This window comes from Otolemur garnettii, unplaced genomic scaffold (assembly GCF_000181295.1).
Source record: "Otolemur garnettii isolate 467f Iridium unplaced genomic scaffold, OtoGar3 scaffold00179, whole genome shotgun sequence".
Lineage (NCBI taxonomy): Eukaryota > Metazoa > Chordata > Mammalia > Primates > Galagidae > Otolemur > Otolemur garnettii.
In genome coordinates this window covers 2687568-2698078 of record NW_003852574.1, presented here as the reverse complement: position 1 = coordinate 2698078, position 10511 = coordinate 2687568, and the positions used below count along the sequence as shown (strand labels likewise).

At 53.2% G+C, this 10511-nt stretch overlaps 1 protein-coding gene across 2 annotated transcripts; it reads left to right on the top strand.

The window, feature by feature from the left end:
• The first annotated feature begins 183 nt into the window (after window positions 1–183).
• HYAL2 (hyaluronoglucosaminidase 2) lies at window positions 184–5456 on the top strand. 2 transcript variants are annotated; one of them, XM_003800614.3, is made up of 4 exons: window positions 184–385; window positions 2474–3440; window positions 4228–4317; window positions 4734–5456. In XM_003800614.3, the coding sequence occupies exons 2-4, from the start codon at window positions 2520–2522 to the stop codon at window positions 5142–5144; spliced, it is 1422 nt and encodes a 473-aa protein (XP_003800662.1). In that variant the 5' UTR covers window positions 184–385; window positions 2474–2519; the 3' UTR covers window positions 5145–5456. The 2 variants fall into 2 exon arrangements, with proteins under 2 accessions (XP_003800662.1, XP_023375279.1); XM_023519511.1 differs by lacking the exon at window positions 184–385 and adding an exon at window positions 1470–1644.
• The last annotated feature ends 5055 nt before the right edge of the window (window positions 5457–10511 follow it).

The window sequence follows — 10511 nt, the reverse complement described above, 5'->3', positions numbered from 1 at the left end:
GGAAGCTGTAGCTGTGGTAGAGACTGACATCTGAGCTTGAGTCTCAGCCTTCCTGTCACCTGGCGCAGCTGTTGGGGCCAGATCCTACTCAGAAGGAGGATGGGGTAGGTAGCCAGCTAGCAAGGCATACCAGAGGGAAACAAGGTCAAAGCAATCTCCTCCCCCCACGCCTATCCCTGGCCCTTTCCTCTCAGAGGGGCAGCAGGAAGTGAGGAGAAAGGGCTGGGATGGGAGGCGGGAGTAGGTGGGAGGGAATGGGGTTTATCAAGTCGTCCGCGGGCTGCCCAACGGGCAGCAGCTGGCGCAAGTGGCCTGGCTGGAGAAGCTCACCCCAGGAAGGAGGGAGGCCGCCGACCTACTACTAGGCCGACGGACTCCCACACAGGTGAGCCCAGTGCAGACGCTGGTCTGCACTCCCCCTAGGAGAGCTTACAGCAAGGCTCCCTTCCTCCCTTTCCGGGCACCCAGCGGGGAAGCGCAGACGCGGGCCCTTTGGGTAGCTGAGTCCCACTTGGAGGAGCGGATCTAGGAGATCTCGCACTGGGCTCGCGGATCCAGTTCCAAGTCTGCTCCCCAACAAGGAAGAGCTTGTGGGACAAAAGGGCACAAGATACCGGGTGGAGGCCGCGGGAGGGCCCCTACTAGCTTTCTTCTAGGTTGGGTCAGAAAATTCTACAAGGGTGGTGGCCTCCTTGGAGCAGAAGGGGAACCCTGAGGGCTCCCAGAGGCCTCTGACAGGTTGGGCAGAAGAGAACAAGATCCCAAGATTGGCCACCCTGTGATGCGGGTCAGGAAAGGGGGGCACCCAACCCTCAGGGCCCAGCTGAGCTTCCCTGCCCCAAGCCCCTGGGGCCAAGCCGTGACCCACAGCCTGAGTTGCCAAGACAACCACTGCCGGGACAGAGCTCCCGGGAAAGATAAAAGGCGTTGCTTTGCCCCCTCCCCATAGACTGGCAGGAGGCGGGGTTTCCCTTCAGACCGCTGACCCAAAGTGAGGAGCCCAGATTTGTGGGAGGCGGGGCATTACTGTCACAGGAGGCCAGGGATCAGCTCAGGTCAGTGACCCTTTTTCAACACAAAGGAGCCCAACACTTGAGTCTACATTCAGGGGTGCAGACCCAGATCCAAGGGCACGGAGTCCCACAGTAACCTTCTCATGGCCAAGCGGAGGAACGTGGCCTCCTTTATTCCCTCCCCACCCCCACTGCGCGAATGCTCAAGCTGTCCCTTTAAGAGACTGGTGGCGCCGCGGAGTAGAGAGGACTGTGCTACCAGCCTCGGGGCGTGGGGGGGGAATCTCAGGCTGACTGGCGCTTGCCTCTGAGACTCCAGCAGGAAGCGCTGTTTGGAGGGGTCTCAAGGTTCCAGATGAATTACCACGTTCCTCTACAGAGGATCTAGGGTTGCTCGAGCCCAAAACGCAGCATTTGGCGGCGAGAAAAGCGGGCACACCTTCCCGTCCCGACCACAAGTCCTTTCCCGAGTCCGCCTCCTCTCTGGAGTTTTAAAGGGCCCGTGGGCCTGGGGGCGGAGCCAGCAGAGGCGCGGAATCGGGGCAGTGTCGGGGTGGACAGCCAGAGCGGGCAGGGCTAATCCCGGGATGGCGGTGACCCTGTCACGGGTCCTGGTGGCGCCCCGCGCGAGGTGAGGGCGGGCGGTGCAGGGCTGGGGGTTCTCTCCCCAGGGACTGGGTTCTGAATCCCTGGGGGTGCTCCCAGTAAGGCTGCCCAGGAACCCCCACGTGCGGAGCGGGGGCGGGGTCCTGCACAAAGGCCAGGAGAGGGCTTTCTATCCGGGACTGACTGGGCTGGGGGAGGCGAGCGCGCGCGCGCATTCCCGATGGCGGTGGAGGGATGGGCTGGTATGCTAGCGCCGCTGTGGGAGGTCCTCTGTCTCTTTGTCCCCTCGAGGGATACCAAACCTGGGAGAGTGTCAGCGCTTAAGACAGACTCCTGACAGCCTCAGTCACTCTTCTGCCAGGATAGTGTTACACAGATACTGGCCCCATGGCTCTCTTCTTTCCAGCTTCTTAGCCTCTTCAGAGCTGTGTCATACCTTACCCAAGTGCTTTCGTTACTCTGGATTAAGGGTTCTTAACCGGGCACAGGATGGGCCTCAGTGGTTCATCCATGTATTGGATGGTTGGCAGGCATACGTGTGGCTCTGGCAATGAGTGCATAGCCCAATTTATCCAGTTCTCAGAAGGGTCACAGATCTAACAGAGAATCCTACCTGGCCATAGGTTAAACTGTTCCAGGAGGAAGCCCTATGCTCCTGGCAGTGAGTCCCCAGTGTGTCTTGCCTACTCTTCAGTGGGTTGTGGTCTCTCCAACCTATTACAGCCATGAGTGTTATGAATAGCCATGGGCACTGTGCACCACACAGCACGGGCTCTGGGAGCATAGATGGACTTTGAGGTGGACACCTCTGGGATTCTCTAGATTGACTTACTTTTTTCCCACTCTTCCTCCAGTTCCTGAGCTGGTGCCAGGCAGGTGACACTTCCTGCAGCCCCCAGCATGTGGGCAGGCCCAGGCCTCACTGTTGTTTTGGCCCTGGTGCTGGCGGTAGCATGGACCATGGAGCTCAAGCCCACAGCACCACCCATCTTCACTGGACGGCCCTTTGTGGTAGCATGGGATGTGCCCACACAAGACTGTGGTCCACGTCTCAAGGTGCCACTGGACTTGACAGCCTTCGATGTGCAGGCCTCACCTAATGAGGGTTTTGTGAACCAGAATATCACCATCTTCTACCGTGACCGTCTAGGCCTATATCCACGCTTTGATTCAGCTGGGAGATCTGTGCATGGTGGTGTGCCACAGAATGGCAGTCTCTGGGCACACCTGAAGCTGCTGAAGAAACGTGTAGAGCACTACATTAGGACACAGGAGCCTGCGGGGCTGGCAGTCATTGACTGGGAGGACTGGCGGCCTGTATGGGTACGCAACTGGCAAGATAAGGACATATACCGCCAATCATCACGCCAGCTGGTAGCCAGTCGCTACCCTGACTGGCCATTAGACCGAGTAGTCAAACAGGCACAATATGAGTTTGAGTTTGCTGCACGACAGTTCATGCTGGAGACACTACGCCATGTCAAGGCAGTTCGCCCCCAGCATCTCTGGGGCTTCTACCTCTTTCCTGACTGCTACAATCATGATTATGTACAAAACTGGGAGAGCTACACAGGCCGTTGCCCTGATGTTGAGGTGGCCCGCAATGACCAGCTGGCCTGGCTATGGGCAGAGAGTACAGCCCTCTTCCCCTCTGTCTACCTTGATGAGACGCTTGCTTCTTCTACCCATGGCCGCAACTTTGTCAGCTTCCGTGTTCAGGAGGCCCTTCGAGTGGCTCACACCCACCATGCTGGTCATGCCCTCCCAGTCTATGTCTTCACACGGCCCACCTATAGCCGCAGGCTCACCGGTCTTAGTGAGGTATGTGCTTTTTAGGGCCCTGCCTTTGTCTTCCACCTTTTTTTTTTTTTTTTTTTTTTTTGAGACAGAGCCTCAAGCTATCCCCCTGGGTAGAGTGCCGTGGCATTACAGCTCAAAGCAACCTCCAACTCCTGGGCTCAAGCGAGTCTCCTGCCTCCGCCTCCCAAGTAGCTGGGACCACAGGCTCCCGCCACAGCGCCCGGCTATTTTTTGGTTGCAGCTGTCGTTGTTTGGCGGGTCCGGGCTGGGGATTCAAACCCGCCACCTTAGGTGTACGTGGCTGGCGCCTTAGCCGGTTGAGCTATAGGCGCCAAGCCTTGTCTTCCACCTTTGAGGAACCACTGCATGTCTGGGTAAGCAGGGGCCTACAGCCCATAGTTTATTGACTGCTCCATATCTCCTTAAATCATTCTCTCTATAACATTGTGCAAGGGTAACATCGTTACCCCCATTTGTACATAAGAAGATTGAGGCACAGAGATGCTGAAAAGTTTGTGCAAAACTTCAGATCAAATTCAGGTGGAACGGAGATTTGGTCCCAGCATTCTGACTTTGGAGTCCATCTGATACATGCCCTAGGCTCAGATGTGCCCTTGGCTTGGAAAACTGAAGCCCAAAGCGGGTGTTAGTAATGGTCTTAAACACAGACAGGTCTTCTGTCTAGAGGTAGAAAAGACAGGGCTGGAGCTGGGGAATCAGCAGCTTGCAACAGAATTAGGCCTACTGGCCCTGTCTGTTCTTCTCACCCTGAGTTCTTAGTCTTCTGTGATTATCCCTTTCCACACAGATGGACCTTATCTCTACCATTGGTGAGAGTGCAGCACTTGGCGCAGCTGGTGTCATCCTCTGGGGTGATGCAGGGTACACCACAAGCACGGTAAGTAAGACCCACCCAGCCTATTGGAGTCTTCAAGACAGGCAGAAGGTTTGGGCCTTTGACTACCAATATCAGGTGGACAAACCTAGTCTGGCCACTCTTGTCTCCCACTCGAGGCATCCCTGATTCCAAGCAAAAAGGAGGGCACCCCCTCCCTGCACTCAGGAAAGAGGAAATGTGGTCCTGAACAGCTGTCAAGCTCCATCCTTCCCCATCTGCCCCATTGGACTGTGGTCCCTGCCCCTAGTCCTTACTCAGCACAAGCAGAGACTGTGAAAGTTAAGGTACACTTGAGTGTACAAATGTGTGCACTGTTGAAAAGGTATAGCCACTACAGGGTGGACACAGAGTTTCCATCTGGGCATGTAGGCTGAAGCAGCTGACTCTGACCTATGATCCTTGGCTTCTGCCTTCAGGAGACCTGCCAGTACCTCAAGGATTACCTGACACGGTTTCTGGTCCCCTATGTGGTGAACATATCCTGGGCTACACAATATTGCAGCTGGACCCAGTGCCATGGCCACGGGCGCTGTGTGCGCCGCAACCCCAACACCAATACCTTCCTGCACCTCAGCGCCAACAGCTTCCGCCTAGTGCCTGGCCATGCACCTGGTGAGCCTCAGCTGCGACCTGTGGGGAAGCTCAGCTGGGCTGACCTTGATCACCTGCAGACACACTTTCGCTGCCAGTGCTACTTAGGCTGGGATGGCGAGCAATGTCAGTGGGACCAGAGGCGGGCAGCCGGGTGTGCCAGCAGAGGCTGGGCTGGATCCCACATCACCAGCCTGCTGGCTATGGCAACACTGGCCTTCACCTGGACCTTGTAGGTGTCTCTTGCCTGGCTGCTTAGCAAGCTAGCCTCTGCCACAAGGGCTTTCCTAGGCATGTAGGACCCTGTGGGGGGTGGACAAACTTGAGTCCAGAGAGGGCAGAGCCCCTGGGACATCCATACCAGCTCTCAACCCCCTGTTCTAAGGGGGCAGGGGGTGGGCCCTGGGAGGTCCCTTTTCTCCTTGCCAGAGGAGAAGGAGGATGCACCTGGGCTGGGGAGGGCCTGACCCTACTCCCCTGCCCCTAGATAGTTTATTATTATTATTTTGGGGTCTCTTTTGTAAATTAAATATAAAATAACTGCTTCTGTGCTTGGACTTCCTACACGTTGGCCAGGGCATATGAGAGAGATTGCATGGTCTCCCATGAGGCTTGAGATAGGGCTGACTGATCCCTTATGTGGTCAACACATCCTGGGCCTCCCACAGCTCTGTCTCTGTGAAACCCTTGAATTTCCCATCTATAAGATGTGATCAGTGGGACTTGGGGGTCCAGAGTTCCCCACTCTGTGGCTGTCCTGCTGGGTTATGGGGCACTGGGAGTGGAGGAACCCACATGCCATCCTAACACCAAGGTCCTTGCTTTTTCTACATTGATTAGAAGGAAGCTAGGCCCAGCCTGTGTGAAGGACGGGGGTCATATGCTTCTACCACTTGCCCCTGTACCTGTAGCTGAGCCAGGACCAGTCTACTTGCCTTGCCAACCCAGGGAGAAAGGGAAGTGGATGTTTGATCTTTTCATCTGCTCCCTGCTCCAAAGGGCAGTAGACTCCATCCACATATACCTCCCTTCATCAGTGTCATAGCCCTGCCTTCAGTCTGGTATTGGGGAGGCAAGCAGGGGAGTGAGGTCTAAATTTTTTTTTTTTTTTTTTTTTTTTTTGAGACAGAGTCTCACTTTTTCGCCCTCCATAGAGTTCCATGGCATCACCTCTCTATTTTTGATTTTTTTGTTTTGTTTTTTGGGGTTTTTTTGCAGTTTTTGGCCAGGGCTGGGTTTGAACCCGCCAACTCAGGCATATGGGGCCGGCGCCCTATTCCTTTGAGCCACAGGTGCCACCCTGTGGCGTCATATCTCACAATAACCTCTAACTCTTGGGCTCAAGCAATCCTCTCGCCTCAGTTTTTCTATTGTTAGTAGAGATGGGATCCTGCTTTTGCTGGTCTTGAACTTGTGAGCTCAAGCAGTCCACCTGTCTCAGCCTCCCAGGGTACTAGGATTACAGGTATGTGCCTCACCTTACAAACCCCATAGAAAGTATCTCCTCCAGGATACCTCCCCTGAGCTGCTACTGGCTGCCCTCACCACTCAGTAATTTCTTGAGTTTCCCTCCCAGAACCAGAGAGTTTCCAGAAGGCAGAGCTGTGTGGGTGAGTCATTACTGACAGGGGCACCCATGTATGGGTCTGGTGGTTGTGGGAAGGGGCAGAGTTAACTCCCATCAGAGGGAGTGGTCTGACTAGTCTAGCTATTTCTTCTCTCCTCTAGGGGAGCCAGGGACCAGCCATGTTCTCCATGGCCAGGACAGAGCTGATCTTTGAGGATTCTCTGGCTCCCAGGATGCCACCCCTAGCCTCATTATGCATCATGTGAGTTGGAGGTTGCTGTGAGCTCTGACACTACAGCACTCTACCCAGGGTGATAGCTTGAGACTATCAAAAAAAAAAAAAAGTGAGGCAGGCATCTTGATGCTCAGGAACAAAGTCTGGGCAAAGCCTAGAGGAAGCTAGAACATGGCTGGTATCTGGAGTTGGGCCTTGGGGTGTGGCTTGGGGGCTGCTGCAGGCAGAGGTAAGAGGGGCAGCCCTAGAGCAGCACTAGGCCTATCTTCGCCTGATGCATGTTTCACCCATTCAGTAAACACTGAGCACACACATGTACTGGTGCTTGGGATACAGCTGTAAACCATGTCAACAAAGCCCCCTGTCTTTGTGGGGAAGAACAAAGCTGAAGATGTACGCTACATGCAAAGACCAAGTCACATTCCAGACAGAGGCAGGGGGATGGTGTGGTTAGGGAAGCAGTCTGGAGAAACAAGCTAGCCAAACTGATGTCAATTCAGGTTTCAGAGAGATTCCTTCTTCATCCCTGTGATAGCAGAGAATGGAGAAGAGGATGAAGAGAATGGAAAGAGTCATGTGATAAATTCACTCAGTGAAGGGAGGAGATGGACTCACAGTTGCTTATGGCCATGGTGGGGAGGCCAATCTGGAGAGAAGATGCAGGTGTTGGTCAACAAGGCCATGAGGTGTGGAGCTCAGAAAAGGGGGAGCAAGGAAGAAGTTCTGACCTGTCTCCCCTACACCTGTGACTTTGCACACCTGTGAACTACTTAACCCACACCTATAACCTCCCAACACACAGGGATGATCCAGACCCACACAGCTGTGACTTTTCTCACCTAACTGATCCTATACAACTGAACCCTGCTATATGTGAAGCTGTGCTTTTCCCTATGAGTGACCCCACACGGATGTGACCTCCAAACGTCTGCTACTCTTTTTTTTGAGACATATAGAGCCTCAAGCTGTCCCCCTGGGTAGAGTGCCATGGCATAGCTCACAGCAACCTCCAACTCCTGGGCTCAAGTGAGTCTCCTGCCTCCGCCTCCCAAGTTGCTGGGACCACAGGTGCCCACCACAACACCTGGCTATTTTTTTTCCGGTTGCAGCCATCGTTGTTTGGCGGGCCCGGGCTGGATTCAAACCCGCCACCTTAGGTGTATGTGGCTGGCGCCTTAGCCACTTGAGCCACAGGCACCAAGCCACATCTGCTACTCTTTGAAAACTGTGACCTCTCCTGCACAGCAGTGACCTGTAGCCACCTAGCTGTGCTGTGACCCCTGCATACAAACCTATGTCCACCTCAAACTACTTTCTCCAGGATCCTAGGGAATGTCCCAGAACTGTTCTATGGGGATGGAGGGTAGGGAGGAGGAAATAATGGGGAGTGAGGTAATTCAGACACCTGAGATATGCACAGTCAGAGAGCAAGCAGGGCTGGGCAGTCAAGCTGGATGGGCCCCAAGACACACAACACCACTTTATACCAATCCAGCTGGACTATCCCTGTATGAGCAAGCCTGTGAGTAAGGCCCTGGGGCAGGCAACCTTAGCTCCCTGCTGTTCCACTATTAGAGTGTCTCCCTTGGACTGAGGCCAGATGGAGAATGCTGACTTGTTAGTTACTTGGATTGCACCAACTGTAGTAGTAAGTTTCTGGGGCTAACAGTAAGTAGCATGGATCCTCAGTAGTCTCCTATCCCTCAACCCTTGAGAGTTGTGCCACATCACTCCAGAACCCTGCTTCCTGAACAGGATCAACAGCCACCTTGATCCTGTGCAATGGTCTCAAGTCCCCAGCAACGTGGGCCTTTCCCTCAGCCCTGCCAGGTTCATCCCTGCCAGCCTGGAGGACCAAGCTCAGATGGTAGTCAACTGTGTTGTTGCTCCAGTGGCTACTCTATTGGGGATTCAGTAGCTCAGGTTCAGGCTTGGCTACAGACCCAGGCAGCACTTTCACCCTGGGCAGGAACATGGTGTTCCTTCACCCCACCCCGGCAGACAAGCCTAGGCCTGAACACTTAGCAGATCTCAGTAACCAACATCTTGGGAGAAAAGATCTGGGTACTATAAAGGGGAAAAAAAAACAAACAGTTTCTGAATCAGCAAACAAACCACAAATGAACGAACAAGCATATGCTTACTGATAGACCTATGCTCGTACCCGTTGTCACACAGTCATGGGATCTTATGCTCACAAGACAGCAGGATCTCAAACATATCCAGTCCCAGACAGTGGATCTCCCACTCACATGTACTCACCACTGGAATTTGTGTAGAAGCCCAGATGATCCCTAATTGAGGCTTCAGAAAAACACAATAACTGACCTAGCACACATACAAAGGGTGATGACACCGTACCAACTTCATGAACACAGAGCCTTTCAGAAAACGGTCCCTAAGGCAGGGATGACTTATCCGCTAAGCACAATAGCCACAGGGCCTAGAACCAAAAATGTTTCTGGTTTTTTTTGAATACAAGAGTCTTACTATATCGCCCTCTGTAGAATACAGTGCCATCATAGCTCACAGCAACCTCAAACTCTTGGGCTTAAGCAATTTTCTTGCCTCAGCCTCCCAAGCAGCTGGGACTACAGGCACCTGTCACAATGCCCAGGTATTTTTTTTTTTTATTATAGTTCTTGTTTAGCTGACCCAGACCAGGTTCGAACTCACCAGCCCCAGTATATGTGGCCAGTGCCCTAACCACTGAACTATAGGCACCAAGCCAAAACCCAGCTATTTTTAGAGTCTGAGGTCTCACTTTGGCTCAGGCTGGTCTTCAACCTGTGTGTTCAGGCAATCCACCTGCCTAAGCCTCCCAGAGTGCTAGGATTACAAGTGTGAACTACCACACCCGGCCCCCACCAAAAATTTTTTTTTGAGACAGTTTTACTTACTAACCCTCAGTAGAGTGCCGTGGCATCACAGCTCACAGAAACTTCCCCTTGGGCTTAAGCGATTCTCTTACCTTAGCCTCCCGAGTAGCTGGGACTACAGGCGCCTGCCACAACGCCCAGCTATTTTTTTGTTGCAGTTTGGCCGGGGCTGGGTTTGAACCCTCCACCCTCAGTATATGGGGCTGGTGCCCTACCCACTGAGCCACAGGCTCAGCCCAATGTTTTTGTTTTTAATCAGAAGAAAATATATGAATATATTAATAAATATGTAATAGTGAATCCAGTCTGGGTTATAGTCATCTTTACACCAACATAGAGTTGTAAAATATATTTTAAGATTTCTTTTTTTTTTTGTAGAGACAGAGTCTCACTTTATCGCCCTTGGTAGAGTGCAGTGGTGTCACACAGCTCACAGCAACCTCCAACTCCTAGGCTTAGGTGATTCTCTTGCCTCAGCTTCCAGGGTAGCTGGGACTATAGATGTCCGCCACAATGCCTGGCTATTTTTTTGTTGCAGTTTGGCCAGGGCCAAGTTTGAACTCATCACCCTCGGTATATGGGGCCAGTGCCCTACCCACTGAGCGACAGGCGCCACCCTATTTTAAGATTTCTTTTGAAGGACTTGGCGCCTGTAGCTTAAGCAGGAAAGGCACAAGCCACATACACCAGAGCTAGTGGGTTCGAATCCAGCCTTGGCCTGCCAAACAACAATGACAACTACAACCAAAAAATAGCTGGGTGTTGTGGCAGGTGCCTGTAGTCCCAGCTACTTGGAAGGCTGAGGCAAGAGAATCGCTTAAGCCCAAGAGTCGGTTTGCTGTGAGCTGTGATGCCACAGTACTCTACCCAGGGTCACAGCTTGAGACTCTGTATCAAAAAAAAAAAAAAAAAGATTTCTTTT

Excerpts from the sequence above, each read along its gene's own strand:
- HYAL2 (XM_003800614.3), top strand. The coding sequence starts at position 2,520 with ATGTGGGCAGGCCCAGGCCTCACTGTTGTTTTGGCCCTGGTGCTGGCG. Across the intron at positions 3,441-4,227 it reads GGCTCACCGGTCTTAGTGAG|ATGGACCTTATCTCTACCAT; the intron begins GTATGTGCTTTT and ends CTTTCCACACAG. Across the intron at positions 4,318-4,733 it reads CAGGGTACACCACAAGCACG|GAGACCTGCCAGTACCTCAA; the intron begins GTAAGTAAGACC and ends TTCTGCCTTCAG.